The sequence below is a fragment of the Monopterus albus genome, unplaced genomic scaffold, assembly GCF_001952655.1.
Source record: "Monopterus albus unplaced genomic scaffold, M_albus_1.0 scaffold229.1, whole genome shotgun sequence".
Lineage (NCBI taxonomy): Eukaryota > Metazoa > Chordata > Actinopteri > Synbranchiformes > Synbranchidae > Monopterus > Monopterus albus.
This window is the reverse complement of record NW_018128109.1, coordinates 239,130-258,573: the sequence shown is the minus strand read 5'-3', so window position 1 is coordinate 258,573 and position 19,444 is coordinate 239,130. Positions and strand designations below refer to the sequence as shown.

Sequence of the window (19,444 nt, the reverse complement as noted above, 5' to 3'; positions counted from 1 at the left end):
GGTATGTTGTTAAAGCACCTTTGGTAACAACAGCCTCAACTCTTCTTGGGAATGAAAATACAAGCTTGGCATCTTTCTTTTGGAGATTTCTTCCATTCTTCTTGGCAGAATCATTCAAGGTCAGCCAGGTTGGAGGTGGAGTGTCGGTGCACAGCTATTTTCATGTCTGTCCAGAGATGTTCTGTTGGGTTCAGGTCCAGACTCTGGCTGGGCCACTCCAGGACTGTCCCAGTTTTCCTGAAGCCACTCCTATGTTTTCTTGGCAGTGTGCTTCAGGCCACCATCTTGTTGAAATGTAAACCTTGGCCCATCCTGAGCACTATGGACAAGGTTTTCATTCAGAATTGCTCTATATTTTTCTGAATCTTTCCCTCTATACTGACTAGTCTCCCAGTCCCAGATGCAGATAAACATCCTTGCACCATGATGCTGCCACCACCGTGTTTGACTGTAGAGATGGTATTAGTGAGGTGATGCTCAGTGCCTGGTTTTCTCCACACACACTGTTGGGAATTGTGGCCAAAACAGTTCAGTCTTTGTTTAATCAGAACAGAGGATTTTGCTTCACATGGTCGGAGAGTCCTTCAGTTGCCTTTTGGCAAACTCCCAGAGAGCTGTCATGCGTCTTTTAGTGAGGAATGGCTTCTGTCTGGCCACTTGACCACAGAGGCCTGATTGGTGGAGTGCTACACTGATGGTTGTCCTTCTGTAAGGTTCTCCATCTCCAGAAAATAACTCAGAATCTCCCTCATAGGGACCCTGGGGTTCTTGGTTACTGGTCTGACCCCAATTACTCAGTTTGTCTGGGTGGCCACATCGATGAAGACTGGTTGTGGTTCCAAATCTCTCCCATTTAAGAATAATGGAGGCTACCATGCTCTGGACGCTTGCAATGTTGCAGAAATATTTTTGCATCCTTCCCCAAATCTGTGTCTAAACACAATCCTGTCTCACAGGTCTGTGGACAGTTCTCTCGACCTCATGGCTGTTTTCCCTCAGACATACACCACCCACTATGAGACCTTATACAGGAGGATGCACCACAGCTCAATTTAAAGTGTCATAACAAAGGGTCTGAATACTTATGTGAATGGGATATTCTCTTTTGTTTTTAATAAATTTACAGAACACTCCAAAAACCTGTTTTCACTTTATCATTGTGGAGTATTGTGTGTAGATTGATGAGGAAACATTAAACTGAATCCATATAAAGATGAGTCTGAAACATAAAATGTGGAAAACCTGACAGGGTCTGAATACTTTCTGTACTGGCTGCATACAAATAAATTATCCATACTTCATTGACTGTCTAGCCACAGACACTATGGTCACTGTTGATCTTGACATTGAAACAGGTCTTACCAAGGTGATAAGTAACAACACACATTGGTTCCTCCTTAGGGAAATTAATTTTCTCCATGTACCTGTGTCCTTGCTAAGAGGCATCTGGATCCTACAAGAAAAGGACCATCCCCTCTAAAAAAAAAAAGTTTCCTTTTATCAATCACTCTTGTTCAATGTGACTTAAAATAAGTGCAAGCCTACAATATATCATCAACTTAAATGGCCCTAGTGTTAAAGTGTTCAAGGCATTACAAGAGTCAACAGCTCTTTCCTGTGGATTGAAAAATAGCTCAAGGGTGATTGTCCTCTTTCTGCAGTGAGAGTTAAAAATATTAACGTCACAAGGGACAAAGGGTAATCAAATAGAACTCACAGAAGGTTTAGATTGCACCGCACGATTCTAGATTATCCTTCATAGCATATATTAACAACTTTCCTGCTACAGAATCGATTGATCTATTTCCGTGACTCTCCTAGATAGCGTCTCTTTTAGGTTTCTAAGAGGGACTGATTCATGAAGGAGAGCCCCGTCTCTAAAATGCTGATTGTAAAGCCTTTCCCCCTGTGACAAAATATATAAACTGTGCTATAAAAAGCTAATCAAAATCTTCATCTTTTGTGATTCACACAAACTCAGCACTAACCAAATGCACCCATGCACCGCATGGTGTTTAAGATGAAAGCTGGAAATGAGGTGGGTTTCTGAAGTGATGAGCTAATCGCAGCCAAAAGCATAGATGTTAAAAAAATTAAAGTTGAGGTTGCATGCAGGGGCAAGGTGGCTGATTGCTCAAGTCATGAGAGAAGTGGGCGTTGGACACGGTGTGAGGGTTGCTGTGACATGCCTGGCTCTGACACTGAAACCACTTAAACGACAGCTGCAAAAGATGATGAGGCCTCAGCATAGGAAATTAAACCCCAAACCTGGGGAGCGGGGGAGGGCACTATTGGCAAAAGAAGCCTGAACAAATGGAGAGTACCCTAGCTGCATTGTATTGCTGATACAAGGCCATGTGTACTGGGATTTCTGGAACCAAATATTTAGTTACCCACAGTGGATTTCTGAGCTTTTGTCTGGGGACCAAAACTTCTTGGAGGGCCCAATCTGCACCCAGACGTCCGTTTACCTGCCACTGCTCTAGATTCTTATTTGATACTGAAATACAGTACCAATTATAGTTTGGACACACCTTCTCATCCTATAGTTGATCTGTACTTCATTGTAGAATATTGAGGACAAAACTGAAATATGTTGGATTTATGTACTGTAGTAAGAAAAAAATGTTAAAGCAAAGTTTTTCCATTTTAGATTCTTCTCAGTAGCCACTGTTTGCCTTGATGACAGCTTTGCACACTACTGACAGTATGTTAACCAGCTTCATGAGGTTGTCACCTGGAATGGTTTTCATTTAACAGGTGTGTTTTGTCAAAAGTTAAATGGTAGAAATTCTTGATTTATTAATGTGTCTAAGATCAACAGAAACTCTACAACAGAGTTCATTAGAAGCAGCAACCCCTGAAACAGCCAGTTAATATTGCCTCAGATCAGAGCCCACATCAATGCTGCCTGCAGCTCACATACTGTAGCACACACATCTTGTTACCGGCTACTCGGAGGACACGGCATCAATCAGGCTTTCATGGTTGAGCTGCTGCAAAGAAACCACTACTGTAGGAAACCAGTGAGAAGAAGAGGGACCACACATCTCTAAGTGGCATTTGACCAAGAGAGCCAGTCATGGATTGCTGCATTAAATGACTTGGCCTCCACAGTTACTCAAACTAAACCTGACTGAGATGATATGGGATGAGTTGGACCAGAGAGTGATGGAAAAGCAGCCAACAGGTGCTCTCCAAATGTGGGAACTCCTCCTGAAATTATCTAATCAAAATATAGTTACTGGGAAGAATCAAAAGTTTAAAACACTTTGCTGTATTAGTTTTCCATATATACTATTTCATTGTTTTATTAATTATATGAACCAAGCGAAAACCTTATATGCAAACCACAGTGTTTAAGTATTATTTTATTATTTAGTATTAATACATAATAAGGGAATGACATTTAGCTCTAGATGGCTATTCAATGTAAAGGAAAGGAGGCATGAAAGGACTTCTGGCATGTAACACACAAATACATGAATCAAAATAGAATTACATTATCTAAGTTTCATTTACAGTAGGTAAAAATCTTATCAGATTACAACTTCTAGTGGGAATTTTACATCAAATTCTTAATTTGTGGGTCTAACAGTGTCTATACCACGTTCACCAAATGTGATTCCTGCACTTGGAACCACAGTGTTTCTGTATTTGTATGTGTTGTCCTTACTACTAAAAAACAAGTGTGCATCTGTCTGTGAATGTGTTCAACTAGCCCTCAGTCTTGGTGCAGTCATATGGTTTCCACCACTGTGCGAACTGCAGGACCTTTTTCCTCTGATCATCAAAGTTCTCTCTTATCAACTTTCTCCAACGTCGTGGCTCCAAGTCCAGCATGCCTCCTACCACTTCCTGTGAGGGAAAGACGCACTCATCATATTGAAATCTTGCTGGTATTGGCTAGTGTAGGCTGCATTTGGCAAATGTTCACTTTTTCTCTATGGCCACTGAACTGACTGAGGCAGAACAAGGGGAATATTTTCCACATCTGTCTGGCCATTGAGAGACATGAACGACGAAGTGCAAAACAACCAATCATGGCTATTGCCCTCTATGTCACCAAGATGTGTAGTGACATTTCTGGAGAGGTGCACGCCAGGCTACGGTGTAGGGTAGGAGGCTATGTGTTACCTACGTCACACCTACAGTGCAGATTCAACCCAGAACCATAAATTAAGCTTTAGAGTCAAGGTAAAGCTGTGACCCACAGTCACACATGGCCAAGTTTTGTAAAATTCCTAGGATCAAATAAAAGTGACTTCTACTAGCTAAAAAAATAAATAATAGCATAATGGTGCACGAGGCATAGCTGCCTTACACAAACTGACCTTGCCAAAGTAATGGGGGAACTTCTGTTCATTTTCAATGACATGGGCAAACCCTCCCTGGAGTCCAAAATCTACAGCAAAGTAGGGTAGACCACGAGGAACCTAGGAGGGGGCAATCCGCAAAACATTAACAATAATTAACAAGGACAGGAAAATATAAGAACAGAAAGGAGAGAGAGAGGAAAGACAACAAATATGAAGTAAAAAAGAAATACCACTCAAAAGAGATATTATAGAACGACAGGACTAAACAACAGAAAGAAAAAGAGAGCGTACAGCTCGGCGGATGTCTTTTGAAGAGAGGTCAACAATCTTCTTGTTGATGGCCCATTCCTCATCACACTCCATAAGAGCTTTCTGGAGGCACACAGAAGCAGCTGTATTACTACAGTTGAGAGGATAGTCAGGTGATTTTTGTGCAGTGTAAGACTTGACAAAATGAATGTAATCTGAATGACAACACACACACACACCTTAAAGTATATGGGTGCCATATCGCCCAGCTCTCGGGGTAGGGGGATACACTCTAGGACCATGTGTCGTCTTCTGTGTAGGTTCATGTGTGTTTCCATGAACACACAGTCCAGCTCCTGGGACTCAAACATGCGCACCAAGGTTCGCCGGAACAGCTGAGGACACCAAAGCAGCACAGAAGTGAGCTCAATTACATTTTAATGAGTTTTGTTTGAGCTAATCTGACATGAACCACCTATGTAAAACAGCGGTTATAGAAGCTGTGATATTAGCCTGGTATCGACAGGACTTCTGGCACTGATTGGCTAACCTGAATTTCTGACCAAATATCCTCATCCAAACCGGTGGCAGAGCAGTGATGCTGGAGAGGACAGATGAGACAGTGACCCTCTGTCATCGACACTCCTGCAGGCAGGCTCAGGTACACCTGAACACAAGGATTGCAAATATGTCTATATATGTACTTTTTTATATCTTGTTTTTCTTACCAATAGTCAGAAACTGGAAGTATTTGGGTTTTAGACTGTTGGTCTGACAAAACAACACAACACCTTCCTCACCTCGTCTCAAAACCTTTGCATTCACAATCCCTTACCTTGCTGCCTAGCGCCACTACGAGGTGCTTTTGGAGCTCTTGGCTGCTGAAGCAGTGGTGGCATTTCTCCATTGAGGCAGCCAGCCTCCTGCTCTCACCAATGGCTCTGTTCCTCATCCTCTCCTCTTCCCTTCCCTCGCCCTCCCGCTGAGCTGCACTCGACACAAACATGTCATCCAGCGTGTAGTTGTCACCATCCGTCTTCCCCATCATCTGGAGAGTTGAGTGGAACAGAAGTGGTGGTGATGGGAACGACGAGGAGATGGAGTGGAAAAGTGGAAGACGAGAGAGAGTTGGTGAGACATGGCTGGAGTGTGATTATTCTTGGCTAAGCCTAGTGTATTTTCTCTATTCAACAAAACATTATGAGGGAACAAGTATAAATAATTACACTACTGTATGTGCTTAGGTAAATGCTAGTTGGTGGTGTATTATAAATCAGCTGTGGGTGTGCTTTATTGATAAGGAGATTAAGTTTAGCTTTCACTTTGAATTTCAGGCAAAAAAAATAATTAAAAAATTCTACACTGACGCGTCTTAAAAAAGAAAAAGTCATGGCAATGCTTTAAAAAGCACTGTAGATATAGCGACTATCCTTAGAAACTGGTGGTAGATTCATTAACTGGTGTACGTACCGTAGGTGCTGACGCAATATTACCGTCTGTGCCGTTTACATGCCATATTTGTGTGCGTGTGATGTGCCTGAACAACCCTGTATGTATGTTGGTCTCTGTGTGTTAATTGTGTGAAGTGGGACACCAAGTATTGACTGGTGTTTCTACGGCTGTCTTGTTGCCATGGCGACTGGGCAACAGGTTGGAGTCTGTGTATGTGAGAGAGTGAGAGGCAAGCATGGCTGAAGTGTGTGTGCATGAATTGCTGTGTAGGAGTGAGTGTGTGAGTGAGAGTGAAAATTGGATTAGTTCTGTGACAGTGTGGGAGGGAGGGAGTGTGTGTACATGGCTTTTTATGTTAGTGTGGACAAATTGTAGTTTTGTTATTGTGAGGACATGTTGGCTGGTCCTCATAAATGCAAAAGGACTGAGGGTTAAGACGTGGTTTTAGGGGTAGATCTAGGTTTAGGTTAGAGTAAGGGTTGACTTTAGGCATTTAGTTATGATGGGAGACAGGGACTGCCTTGTGTCAACAAGTGTCCTCACAGCTATAGAAAGGACAACATGTGCATGGGACTAAGTGAGCAGACACATGCCACATTTGTCCTAGAGCAGACAGTTTTATTTTCTTAATTCAATTCAGTTTCATTTGTATAGTGCCAATTCACAACAAAATTAATCTCAGGGTACTTTACACAGTACGGTCTAGACCATACAGTATTACAGACAAGAGCTCAACAAATGCCACTGAGCGAGTGCTTGGCGACAGTGGGGAGGACAAACTCCCTTACATACAAATGCCATCACACACTTACATTTAGAGCACAATATTGTAAGCAGGCTGTAATGTTATACTACTGTAATATTAACTTTATTTTAGCAATAATAAATCAGCGTCCATATCGTCAGCATTCAGGTTCACTGGTGATGATCTGATTTACACAGGTCTCCATTAAATGCATAAATTCTGGATGAAATTTAGATGATGCATATTAACCAACATGTAGCGGGGGGGGCATCATCTTATGTCTGGCACACAACTCCAATGTATGTACTATTGCAGAAACAAACCACATTAACTTTCCAGACAATGTTAGCCTGCTCACTCATTGGTCTCTGACCAATGGATAGAAAAAACATAGTGCGATCCTTTACATTCAGTATACACAATACAGTTTAATTAGGCAGAGAGACTGACAGGAAAAGTCAGAGTTTTCTAACTTGTCTCTCTTCACCCAGAGGCACACAAAGCTGCACCACTCTGCCAATAGACACACATTTATTATTGATAAATGTCGGTGTTTTTGGCTGTCAGAATAAAAACCGAGTGACAAATGGCTGAAAGCACTTGAACTGAAGCATGTTAAACTTACGTTCCAGATGACAGTCTGCTGGAATGTGCTCTTAATTGTCATAATTCAAAGACACAATTACAGTTGATCTGACTATAATTGTCATGAGAGATATACAAATGAAAAATAACAAAAAGGCTGGGTGCTGGAAGGAGAAATGGTAGAGGAGAGGGTTATAAGAACCTGAGGAAGGCACGATAACGTAAGAGGTGAGAAGAAGCAAAGACAGAATAAAAATGTGATATCATTAAGAATAAATCAAACAGAATAAGGGAAGGAGCGATAGAGGTGAAGAGGCAGGCAGACAACAAACCATCTCAAAAACAATGACAGTGAAGAAGTGGAAATGAAAGTGTAATATACTCTATTCATAATGATTACTGATGAATAGCATTTTTGCTTAGCATTTTGATGACTTGAAGAGGTGTGACACATTTAGTACATTTCAAAGATTGAAAAAAATATAGCTTACTTGATGAATACAAGATAATAGAAATATGTAAATGCAAATTTGCGTGGGATACATTGATTATAGTTTTTTTCTGTTCCTTTTTTCTTTACTTCTGTTTTGATTATTGGGTTTATTTTTACTATTTTGTTAATAATAATAAATATTGAATTTTGTTTTCTTTTTCTGGTTTGTTTTGGGCCAAATAAACTCAGCTAAAACGAAAAGACTCCTTGTCAAATGACTGATCTTACATTAACTTGGCAAAGGAACAAAACTCTGGGGGAGAGGAGGGTCGGAGGATGAAAGAGGACGACAGAAGATAGATTCATAAAACAGAGAAAAAGATGGACAAACAGATAAAGTACAGAGATAATTACAGAAGGAGCAAAAGCGTCAGAGAGGGCAGAAGAGTGTGGTACAGACACGGGATGGAGCTGCTGGAACAAAACAAAAAAAAACTGTTCTCTCTTCCTTGTAGATCATAAATCTATAGCTGTGACTAGAACTGGTATTTATAGAAACCCTGCCATGGTAACTGTAGTTGTATTTTTAGTGTTACTCTTTGTAGGTACAGAACATTTGTGTATATTTTTATATACGTCCAAGTGTAATGAAAACATAAGTGAGAGTGTGTATGTGTGAATAAGGGAAAGGGAGTGAAGTCAGAGGAAGTCACAGAAAGAAAAAAGCATGGATAAAGTTAAGGAATTTGTCTTTACTAAAATTGACAGAGCAACTCCTCCATGCCTGTGTTTATTAATGCTTCATTTTCTTACACACACACCTGTGAGCAGGATTCTCACACTAATTGCTGTCATATTCCAATCTACAGAAAGAGTAGTAAACAATTAGAAAAGAGAAAAAGGAAGAAGGAAAATGTGTCTCAGCTCGTGGAAATGTGCAGGCTGTAAAACCGCTGATAGACACACGCACCACAACCTGCCAGTACCCATCTGCTGCTGCGCGTCTATTTCCAGCACACAGTGGAGGAGAGCCACAGAGAGAGACAAGTGCATGTGAGAGTAGTAGTGGAGAGAAATGGAGAACAGCACAGAGCCAAACCAGTCTCACAGAACAAACCCTACATATCTCTCCTTTCCCTCATCCTAAGGGTGAGAATGACAGGGTTAATCTAGGTAATCCTCCATATAAACACACATCCATACAGCACCTTTTCCATGCCATATTTCTGTGGCTGCCTGACATCGACCTCTCTTTAAACCACGGCAGTGGGAATGGATGGTCGCGGTACCAAATGTACTCATCAAACAAAGCAAAAATGAGTGTGAATTGATTATTATTTGAACATTATTTGTTCGTCTGTAGTGCATTGATCTCCATGTTGTTTTTAGCAGGTGTTTAAAGTCACAATCTTATGACAACACCAGCTCTTAGGTTGCCAGATAAGCTTCATCTGTGTGTTGCAAGCATGATCTAAGCATTAAAGAGCCTATGGCATGCTTTTCCTTGTTTTCTGACTTATCTACAATGTTACAATGGTGAATTATCATAACGTAAATTAAAGCCCAAAAAATGAGGTGCACTTATGTTCTAGTACTTCTATGCAGAAGCAGCTCGGTTTATACAAGTCTGACAAACTCTTGCTCGTGAGGCTTTTTTCTTACAAAATAAAGTATTACATGATAGTTTAAGGATTTCGTTGAATGGACATAATCTCCAGGCAGCTGTACGTTCATGTGAGCTTGCCTGACATCCACTGGTGGCATTGTAAAAGAGCCATTTTTCGATTGTGCGCGGTTTTGTGGATATGTTTTACTTCCTGCTGCTGTGGCTCATTGTGCTGTTAACTTTCGACAACACCGGCAACAGGAGTTGTGTGCGTTCACAAACTATCCTCTCATTTTCAGGAAGAGGCTCATTCTGAAATAATTTGAATATTTGAAGTTATGAAGGTTGCCAAGCTAATCTAGAGGTACCCAAGATTAAAAATTAAATGGCTGGAAATGAGCAAAATGAGCAGCCATGAGCACTTTACCATGCTGTTATTTCTCCAGGTCATTCATTATTGGTCATGCTGTTCATTCTGGTAATATTTATGACAATATCAGTTTTTGCCTTTGTTGCCAAGTTGTGTTCAGTGATGGCGAGATTGTGGTAAAGCTACTATTTTCTTACCTTGGCAGCCATGCGAGAGTAGAGGGCATTCTGATCCTGTGCAGAGCTCATCTTCTCCCTTCTCACCATCTCCTGCAGACCAACATTGTCATCATCCTGAAAGTAGCGCATACGCTGCCCGTCCACATGGGTCTCAATCTGAGGACACAAAGAGAGGAATGTGAAAATGTGAAACAGGCAAGGACAAACAAGATAGTGAACAGGAAATTACTTGAAATTGGTTGCAGCATGAAAAAAGACCATTTTAAAATCCATTCAAATCACATCCTTGAAAGGCAGAATGAGAAAATGAATGACCAAGGTCAGTGGAGAGAGGACAGAAGAAGAAGATGATGACAGTATTAACTGGACAGACCAGAGAGACAAGTACATGTACAAGTAGTAGTGGAGAGAAGCAAGGGAAACAAGACAGACACTTAAGGAGACACGGCCACTTAATCGAGGTATGATAATCTTAAACAGAAACTGGACTGGAGAGTCTTGTTTAGATTACAGACACTTCAGCTTGGAGTCAGGTGGAGGCTCTGCTCTCAGTACACATTCTGGTGAATGCCAAATGTCAAGGAACAAACAGCAGTTGCAACAGTGTGCAGGCTGCTCTGCGTCATCATCCTAAGTTGTGGCTTTCTTATGCAGTTCAAGATTTATTTTTACCGTGTTTGTGCAACGGTAATGTTCATTTTTGTAGAAAACTCCCTTTGCTGCTCTCCAGTAATTTTTGAGGGGTATTTTCATACCCCACCCCCACCCCTCTCTCGTTACCGATTTCTTCTTCCGCCGTCCTCCATGGGGCTCTTGAGGTCCAGAGGGAGCCTTGACTGGCCAGGCCCGACCTGAATGATCTGTTCTGAACAGCAGGACCTCCTGGTCTTCAGCAGAGCGACTTGGGACCTGAAACATGAAGACACAGTTAATGTCACTTTTGTTTGATTGTTTTGTACAGCAATGCATGTGACTAACTGTATTCCCCAAAGGTTGAAATACTTTTTTTATATTCAGCCTTTAGAAAGTAACAGAAAGACGAAAAAACATCATCAATAAAATGTCTGACAATGTAAAACATCCAACAAATGACTGAAATGATCTAAGATCATAGGATAGCCAAATAGTCACAGGTCTGTGTTTTTGAAAGATCAAAAACTTTGACAAGCTGAAGTCTGAACTGCACACAGAGCTGTTCTTGATTTCTGCAGAAAATTAAAACAGGACACTATCTAATTATTGTATGTAGCACTCACTTAAATAATGTGTTGGGAGATTAATTACATTCAGAAAGAAAAGCAGTCTACCACAGCCAGTATCTGATTAGACAGACTGAGGTGTAACCTGACAAGTAGAGACGGACAGTCGACAAACAAGAACAAGCTGGAAGAAGCAGAGGCCAGGAGACAGTCAACATAAATTGAAACAGACAGTAAGATGGACTGTCAGAAAAATATGATACAAGAAAATATCTTCTCTGCTCCAGTGGGCACAGACAGGCCTCCCAAGACTCCACATGCAGTGGAAACACTAAAACTGAGCAAGACAGGCAACAAGAGTCAAAACGCTGAATGGTGAAGACAAGCCAAAAGTCTTCCATAATAAAACGGGCTGGAAGGATCTCCAAGTGCAAATCAACGGCACTCCATCTCTCCATCTCTAAGAGGGCTGAAGCACCTCTCAGCAGTGAAGTGCACTAAAACCTAAGAATTATGACATTTTCTCTTAAACCTCACTGAGGATTTCACCCTTTTAATTTGGATATAGCAGCTTTACTGAGGACCAAACTGGCCTAACTTAAAATGATAATATACAGGTTATATAAATAATCACAACCTGCTTTCCATGTGTTTATAAAGCTGTCTGGACTCTGCTCATGTCAAAATATATCAACATTTATCCATGTGTGTAACCAGAGAAGACATATGCAGTGCCACTAAGATGAGATAAAGCAGTGCTGAGGTGTCAGGGCACAGCCATTGCTCCCCATTAACTGTCTGTACTACAGACACAGACGCAGACAGGATGGCGCAGGATGTTGATCTCTTTTCCAAACACACGCACATTAACGCTCTGACTGACCTCTGGTAGTGTGTCACCACCAAACTAAAAGACATTTGTTTCCCATTAAGGTCTGCTAAGATGCCATAACGGCAAGATGTAAGAGCTGAAAACCTACAAATTCCTTTAAAAAGCACTCAGATATCAACATAGTTTAGTTTCATCTGAAGACAAGAGTGTGTGAGGCACTTTTGTTGCCTGTTGCATGATAAGATAGACAGATCCTACAGTAACCTGCTGTGTGTGAAGTTTACAGAAGATACAGCCCTGAGTGTTTGGATTAGCATTTAGAAAGAGAAGCAGCCAGCAGATAAACCTGACCCAGGAAGATGCAGAGTGTGCATGTGTGCCAGGTAAAGGCAGTCTAAAACAAGAGCCCTGCAACAAATCCTACCTTCATGTTAACTCTTCAAGAGAAATGCTCAAATTTGTGGTCTATCTGGAGGCTGCACTCTGGTGCTGCTGAATATCAATTTGTATTTTGTTATAGTGAGGTTTCTGATATTTTGTGTACCCCTGTGAACACTAATAACATTTGTTAGACAATGACACGTGCAAAACAAGTAGGTACAGACCTGGCTGGATTTAGCAGTTTCTTGTAGCTTCTTTCGGACGGCGTGATTCTCTTTGGCTCTCTGTGCTGCATCCAACTGCGATTTCAACTTCTCAACCAAGGCCTGAAACACGCACACACAAACAACTGAAAAACTAAAATTCTTTTTAAAAGCTACACATTCAAACAGCCAGTCAGTATAAGTCATCAAATACTGCTGTGCCTTTTTTGTAACGCCCAATGTGTTTACAATCTTGTTTAATTTACAAGAATTTATGTCTGAAAAAGTTGTGGATGTATTACACTGAAGGAGTTTCATGTTTCACTTTTACAAAGAAAGCGATTAGGGCCCTGGGACTAATTTCTGAGCAGACTAATAAATTGTTTCCTTTCCTATAACAAGTGTTGTAAAACAGGGAAGTTGGCTTTTAGTTAGGTTTGTCTTATATTCAGCACAATACAGTCATAGTGACAAACAATAACATAACTAACTTATTCACCATATTGCCCAAGATCTCTGCCTTCACCAGCTTGGCTCCCAGTTTGTTCATCTCCTCCTCTGACAGCAGTGGAGCTTCATCCTCTTCTTCCTCCTCACTTTCACTCCTAAGTAAAAATGAAGGAGAGTCTGAAGGGCAGAACAAAACTAAGAAAGGGAATTAAAAAAAAATTCAAGAGTCATTTCAACCACAATACATTGACAATGTTATGATGCAACAAAGTCACAAACTTAAGAAAAACCTTTTAAAATTAAATCTAACTGTCCGGTTGGGTAGTGAAATTTCACAACATTATGAGCCACAAACACCTACTCAAGTAGTGTCCTTTTGTTCAGAACTTTTCTTCCAGACTTCCCCCTATAACTCACCTCTGAACAACAGGATTCAGTGACTTAGTGATTCCACCTTAATAACAGTCACAAACCCTCTAATGGGAACTTATTTGTGAAGTTTTTAATTTAACCATCTAGTTGATTTCTTCTGAGCTCTCAAAGGAGTTTATCAGTTAAGATTCATTTGAGTCTCTATGCCCCCGAGAAATCATTACAGCCTCGCCTGGGAGGATCTGAACTGCAGCCTGGGAAGCATCGTTCTAGGCTATTACACTCCTCATAGCCTCATTTTATTCTGCTGCCAAGCTGCAGACTCATTTCATGCTGTAGGGGTTCTGGGTGCTGGTTCACCCAAACAACTTAGCCTAATGAGGCAAAACACAGAACAACTGAGCAGACTTTACAAAACAAAGACACAGAGAGACACACACTCAACATTTGGTCTACAACACAACTATAGTTGGGACACGATGAAAGTACGAAATCATGTAAGCTAAGAATGTAATCATTTGGCTCAGTTAAAAAGGATTTCTGTGCCACTAGGTGTTGTTACACTTTAGTGTCCTTTAAAATAAGACCGAAAACTCGTGCGTGTTGCAGTTAAAGCTGAAGGAAGTGCATAATAACATAAGTACATACTGACTACATTAACATGAACGAGGGATGAAGCAGAGAGAGATACAATTATAAGAAAGGAGGAAGCAGACTGGGGGGCACATGCTGAAATTAGCAATACACTACAGTAGACAGAAATAGTACAGAAATTATAAGAGCTGCAGGCTTGGAGTCCAGATACCTAGGGAGTTGTTCTGGGAATAATAAGACTAATGTTCAAATGTGGCTAGGACCGTCAAGATTTCTTTCTGCTGGTCGCTTGTAACTAGCCAAGCACATGTGTGACTTACTCTCATTTATGGTATTTACTGTATGCGTATGTATTACCAGAGCTAGAGCGATCATGACTGTGACATCTGGCTTCGTGTGAGAAGACATAAACGATAATGGGACTGAAGAAACGGGAATAGGAAATTGCAGTAATGGACAGATTCACTCATAATGTCCACATACAATATGGAATATTCAAACAATACAGTGGTGTGTGTGGCATCATTTAGTAAACTGTATTTTAAGCCAACAAAATGAAGCTTAAAACCTTGATGTTATCTCAGCAGCTTTGTCACTATGCAGACCATGTTGAGCAGTGATTCCAGTTTTCCCAGCATCCCTTTTGTGCTCTTGCGGAGGCTTTTCCACACTGTCAGAATCACAGGTAGGTTTGCTGCTCTTCTTCCTGGCTGGAACACTGCTACTACCAGAGTCCTCATTATCAGAGTCGGGTTTCAGGAATCCTGTAGAGGTTCGGGCTGGCAGAGCTGTTTGCTGTGGAGCTGCACAGGGGAAAAGATAAAAACATGTTAGGTATTTAATGGAACAAGCTTGGTTTCCTGATTTGTGATAGCTGTTGCACTTAGTCAAAAACTAAAACACACAAGGTTTGCCTATTAAATCTGACTCAGACATAAAAGGCCTCGACATCAACCCACCTTCACCGCTTTCATTATCTTCTGAGGGTTTGAGGAAACGGCCTTTTAGTGACCCAAGTGAGAGGGAACGTTGACTCCAATTTTGCCCAGATGAGGAGGACGCAATGATGGACTGATCTCTTTCTCCACCTCCATCCTTGTCCTTCTCTCGGTCTCTTTCATTACCTCTTTCCATCCCAGTGTTTCTGTCCCTATCCCTCTCTGTGTACCTGTCACCATCTCGGCCTCTCTCCTCCTCTCTTCCCCGATACCCCCCACTCTCCCTCTCCTTTCCTCTTTCGGCATGGTACCGCTCTCTAAGTGATGAGTCTCTTTCATTTTTTCTCCAACGATCTCTGTCTTGCTCATCTCTCGTTTTACTCCTCCAACGATCTCTGTCTTCCTCATCTCTTGTTTTACTCCTCCATCTCTCCCTGCTCTCCTCTCCTCCTCTCTTCCTCCAGCCTCCTTTTGCCATGTCGTCTCCTCCTCCTCTGCTCTCTCCATACATGGCTTTCTCAGCCTCCGAAAGTCTCTGCTGAAATTCTTCCACTGACTTTAAAAGAAAAGACATATTAAAAACATTGACCACTTTTTCACAGAGTGGATACACCTTGCCATGCTGTATAGGTTAGAGTATCTATGAATCAACATTCTTATGTCCAAATATCTATTTACAAATAAATATTATACAAAATCCTCATGTGTGCGGTAGTTTAAGTGTCTGGGCCCGCTAAACTGCGCAAGAGCTGCCAGTGTGCCTGTTCTCACTCCGTATCTCTCAGCCACCAAATCGTTGAGGTTGCGCTGCTCCCTCTCTGCCTGCTCCTTCATCCTCTGGTAGCTCTTCCGCAGCCAGCTCAGACCTCCATCGTTCACCGCCGAGCCTACAGGAACGCACAGAGAAAAACGTTTACAGAGAAGCACATATAAAAAACCTTTTTCCATCATTTAACAGATCCTGAGCCCAGTGAATCAATCACATCTTTCACAGTTTTTTTTTTTTTTTACCTCTCCCAACTCCAAACTTTAGAAAATGGCATACATTCAAGCGATGATAATTAGATGCAACTTCACCAGTGAGTTTACTGTACACACTGACAGTTACCACCTGAAATCTCCTTTGTTCAAAAACAATAAAACACTGTTTCATTCAGCCAAATGAATTACCCTTACATAACTAAACCAGTAAGTTGCAACAATGTTAATTAAGATTGTGTGGAAAAACAAAAGTTATTATTGTGAGAACCCGAAAAAAAGAATTCACAAAAACAAATCAAAAAACAAAAAATTTGAATCACAAGCTTATGAATGAGAACAAGGAAATGCAGGGGTGGGCAGACCAAGAGAAAAGTAACAGATGAAGATTAGGACAAAAGAAAAATTTGTTTTTAAACTCACGGGAAATAATAAATGGCCTTTCACAAACAACAGTTCTTAAAACGTCCTAGAGAGATAACAAATGAAATGTACTGACCAAACCAAATGTCTCCTGGCCAAGGCCAACACTGTATCTGATTCAGTGTAATCTGTAACTGTAACAGTGCATCTCTAAGTTCTGCTTTGAACCGTAGGTATACAAAAGCCAAACATCATTACTACTGTCATCAAACACAGAGCTGGCTTTTGAATTGCTCTGGTCTTGTTCCACCACTGTAAGCTCTAAATCACGTTTCTTTAAATGACCCTGGGGCTGACAAAACAAACTGTATCCAATGTTAAAAACACACACCAGACTGCGACCCAATACCAAAGTAAACAAAATTCCCATCTGTCACAAGGTTTGAAGGGGAAAGTCAGCAAAAGTGCATGTGATGTTTGTGTCAGTTTATTTAGCCTTGCTTGGAACTGTACTTACTGTGTAGAGATAAGAGACACATGCACACATACCAGTGTTTCCTCATTAGCTGAACACAGCTTACTCTCAGTCTGTCAGTCTCCCTCTTTCCCTTTTTTGTCTTTGTGCTCTCAGTCTTCTGTTGAACATCAGTTGACTTTTCTGGATAACTAACTGTGTACAAGCTGAATCTGATTTTCTCGTGCACTGTCAAAACATTAACCAGTTCCGCATCAAATTCATCCCCAACCTAAAAGGGGCTCCCCTCTGACAGAATGAAATCTCGTTTGGATCAGGACTGTGACTTTCTGACATAATGTATACTTACATATACACACATTCATACAGTACATTTATCTAATAATCAAGAACAAAAAGGCAAATATTCCACCACTGTTATACAATCAGTATTTCATATTACACAATATTGAAATGGACCTGGTTTTGTCTACTGCTGTTTTTTTATTTTATTCTTCCTTTGCTGGAGGGGAATAATGAGGCAACAGTTAGGTAACAACATGCTCAGTACAGCAGCTGCACTGCACTCTGGTCCACAGTGGCACCTTTCAGTAGAAAAACACACCTCTGCCTCTTCTACAGTAGGTTTCTGCCTGTGCATGAATGCTGGCAAAAATAATATTAAAATAAACAAAATCTGGAGTGAAACTTTATTCCACAGTGCTGAGACCAAAACAAATGTTTATAGTATATTTTACATAGCTGAAAAATGTTCTGCTATCCATCTAGTGGTTAAGGTCTTAATAGAGTCTAGTAATCTCAAGTCACTATCACCTTTCTTTACTGCAGTCCCAGGCACCTCTTCTGGGGGGAGACCAGTTCCTCCATCCTTCCAGTATGGATTCAGCTCCAATTTGTGCAAACCAGCCTGGGGAAACCATAAACACACACGCACACGCACACACACACACACACACACACACACACACACACACACACACACACTAAGCTTAGTGACAACAATACACAGGGGAAACAAATGCTGTAACTCCAGCTAAAAACACCATGCAAGTACAAACTGGTACACACACAACAGTATACTGCTGTCTGAGAGTGGACACACTCCGTTACCTTGGTAACCACACAGTTGGTAAAATGAGGACACTAACTACCAAAGTGTTTTAATACTGTGTGCAATCCATTCATACACAAACATGACTGCTCCTTAGAAATTAACTGACTATTATAAACTGAAGAGAAATGGGGAAACACATACACACCTGTTCAATGGCCTGAGCCTTTGCCCTCTCTTCCTCTTTCTGTCGTTCCTTCTCAGCCCTCCTCTCTGCTGTGGATGTGGTGCTCATGGCCAGGAAGTCAAATGTCATCCATTCATCTCTCTACAGGACAGAGACAATACAGACAAATACATACATACCTTTTGTGTATAATGAGGTTTGATTATTGGACTTTGTTGCAGAAAATTTTGGTTATGAAAGAACCAAAATGTAACCCTATATAACCCCGACTAGTTCTGACTTGTCCTAGTTCAAATGGTAACAGACCTTTAATAGACCTTGATATATAGGCTACAATACAACAGATTATACAATTACTATAAACAGTACTGAGTTTGTTTGTATTGAGCTCTTTATCGGTCACTGTGGTGTCTGTTTGTATCTGCATATGTTCTGTATGAATGGATATTTATGTGGAGTGCGTTTGTGACAATGATATAAGTTGGTATGTGGTGTACTGTGTTGTACTATGTTACTTTTTAAATAACTGTATTTGTCTAGTTATTATTTTCTATGATAATAAAAAAGACAAATATACACCAATCAGCCATAACATGATGACCACTGACAGGTGGCACAAGACAATCAGCGCTATTTCACTTCACCTGTCAGTGGTCATCCATTTTAACAAAGATTAAACTTTAAATTTCATTTATCCTTTTCAAAAAATTCCATTTTGCCTGAATCTTTGTTAAAATGGTTGAGAATGAGAAACACTGTACACTGGTCTCTATGAAGAGAAACATTCAGCAGCTATAGTGATGATATCACACCTAGAGTGGGGAGGCTGCTGAATTCATCTAAACAATTCTCTCTAACTCGTCCTCACCACCACAGTTTTCACTCCTTTTACAGAAGTTTTCACTGAATGGTTGACTCATTTGTGCTCTTCCTGACAGTAGAACTGGAAGCAAACAGATCCACAGAAGATGCACAGTGAGCTGCAGCATGACACGGTGTTAGGCAGGTGGTCATAATGTTATGGCTGATTGGTTGTATTGACCGAAAATCTATAATCACTTAACAGAAATTTAACACAGAACAAGTTTGCTCTAACATGCACATAATCAAAAGGAATATAAACACTTTCAACATCTTCTACCATATACAACAAAACACAAAAAGGTGCATTTTAGAGTGAGCCACATTATTATTCTGTAAATGTTGGACTAGGTAGAGGACATTACCTGGACGTTCTGGGCTGGGCTGAGGCTTCTCTCTGAAGGTTTGGACTCATCAGAAACCTGCCAAGGTTTAGCTGCTCGTGTCTGAGGCTGAGCCTCAACCCACTCTTCCCCTGAGTCCTGACAGAGAGAGAGGGGAAAATGTGAGAGAGACAGAAAATGATGATAAAAAAGGAAAACAGAATGGGAAATGACCATAATCAAAAAAAAAAAAAGCAAAATCAATAAATTAAGCAGACGACGCAAGTCCTTCCACTTGA

The 19,444-nt window shown here is 40.9% G+C and overlaps 1 protein-coding gene across 2 annotated transcripts in view; it reads right to left on the bottom strand.

Moving 5' to 3' along the window:
* Window positions 1-1,193: 1,193 nt before the first annotated feature.
* Window positions 1,194-19,444, bottom strand: part of cwf19l2 (CWF19 like cell cycle control factor 2) — a 22,877-nt gene continuing 4,626 nt past the window's right edge. The window contains exons 4-20 of one of the 2 annotated variants that reach the window (XM_020619980.1): window positions 19,188-19,304; window positions 17,983-18,102; window positions 17,537-17,630; window positions 15,679-15,794; window positions 15,301-15,463; window positions 14,929-15,261; window positions 14,538-14,772; window positions 13,053-13,158; window positions 12,575-12,676; window positions 10,719-10,847; window positions 9,957-10,094; window positions 5,404-5,616; window positions 5,119-5,235; window positions 4,808-4,963; window positions 4,611-4,691; window positions 4,335-4,436; window positions 1,194-3,858 (exon numbers count right to left, since the gene is read on the bottom strand). In XM_020619980.1, the coding sequence (XP_020475636.1) occupies window positions 3,718-3,858; window positions 4,335-4,436; window positions 4,611-4,691; window positions 4,808-4,963; window positions 5,119-5,235; window positions 5,404-5,616; window positions 9,957-10,094; window positions 10,719-10,847; window positions 12,575-12,676; window positions 13,053-13,158; window positions 14,538-14,772; window positions 14,929-15,261; window positions 15,301-15,463; window positions 15,679-15,794; window positions 17,537-17,630; window positions 17,983-18,102; window positions 19,188-19,304 (2,463 nt within the window). In that variant the 3' untranslated portion in view covers window positions 1,194-3,717. Of the gene's footprint in view, window positions 3,859-4,334; window positions 4,437-4,610; window positions 4,692-4,807; window positions 4,964-5,118; window positions 5,236-5,403; window positions 5,617-9,956; window positions 10,095-10,718; window positions 10,848-12,574; window positions 12,677-13,052; window positions 13,159-14,537; window positions 14,773-14,928; window positions 15,464-15,678; window positions 15,795-17,536; window positions 17,631-17,982; window positions 18,103-19,187; window positions 19,305-19,444 lie in introns of both variants that reach the window. The other variant, XM_020619978.1, reaches the window with a different exon arrangement.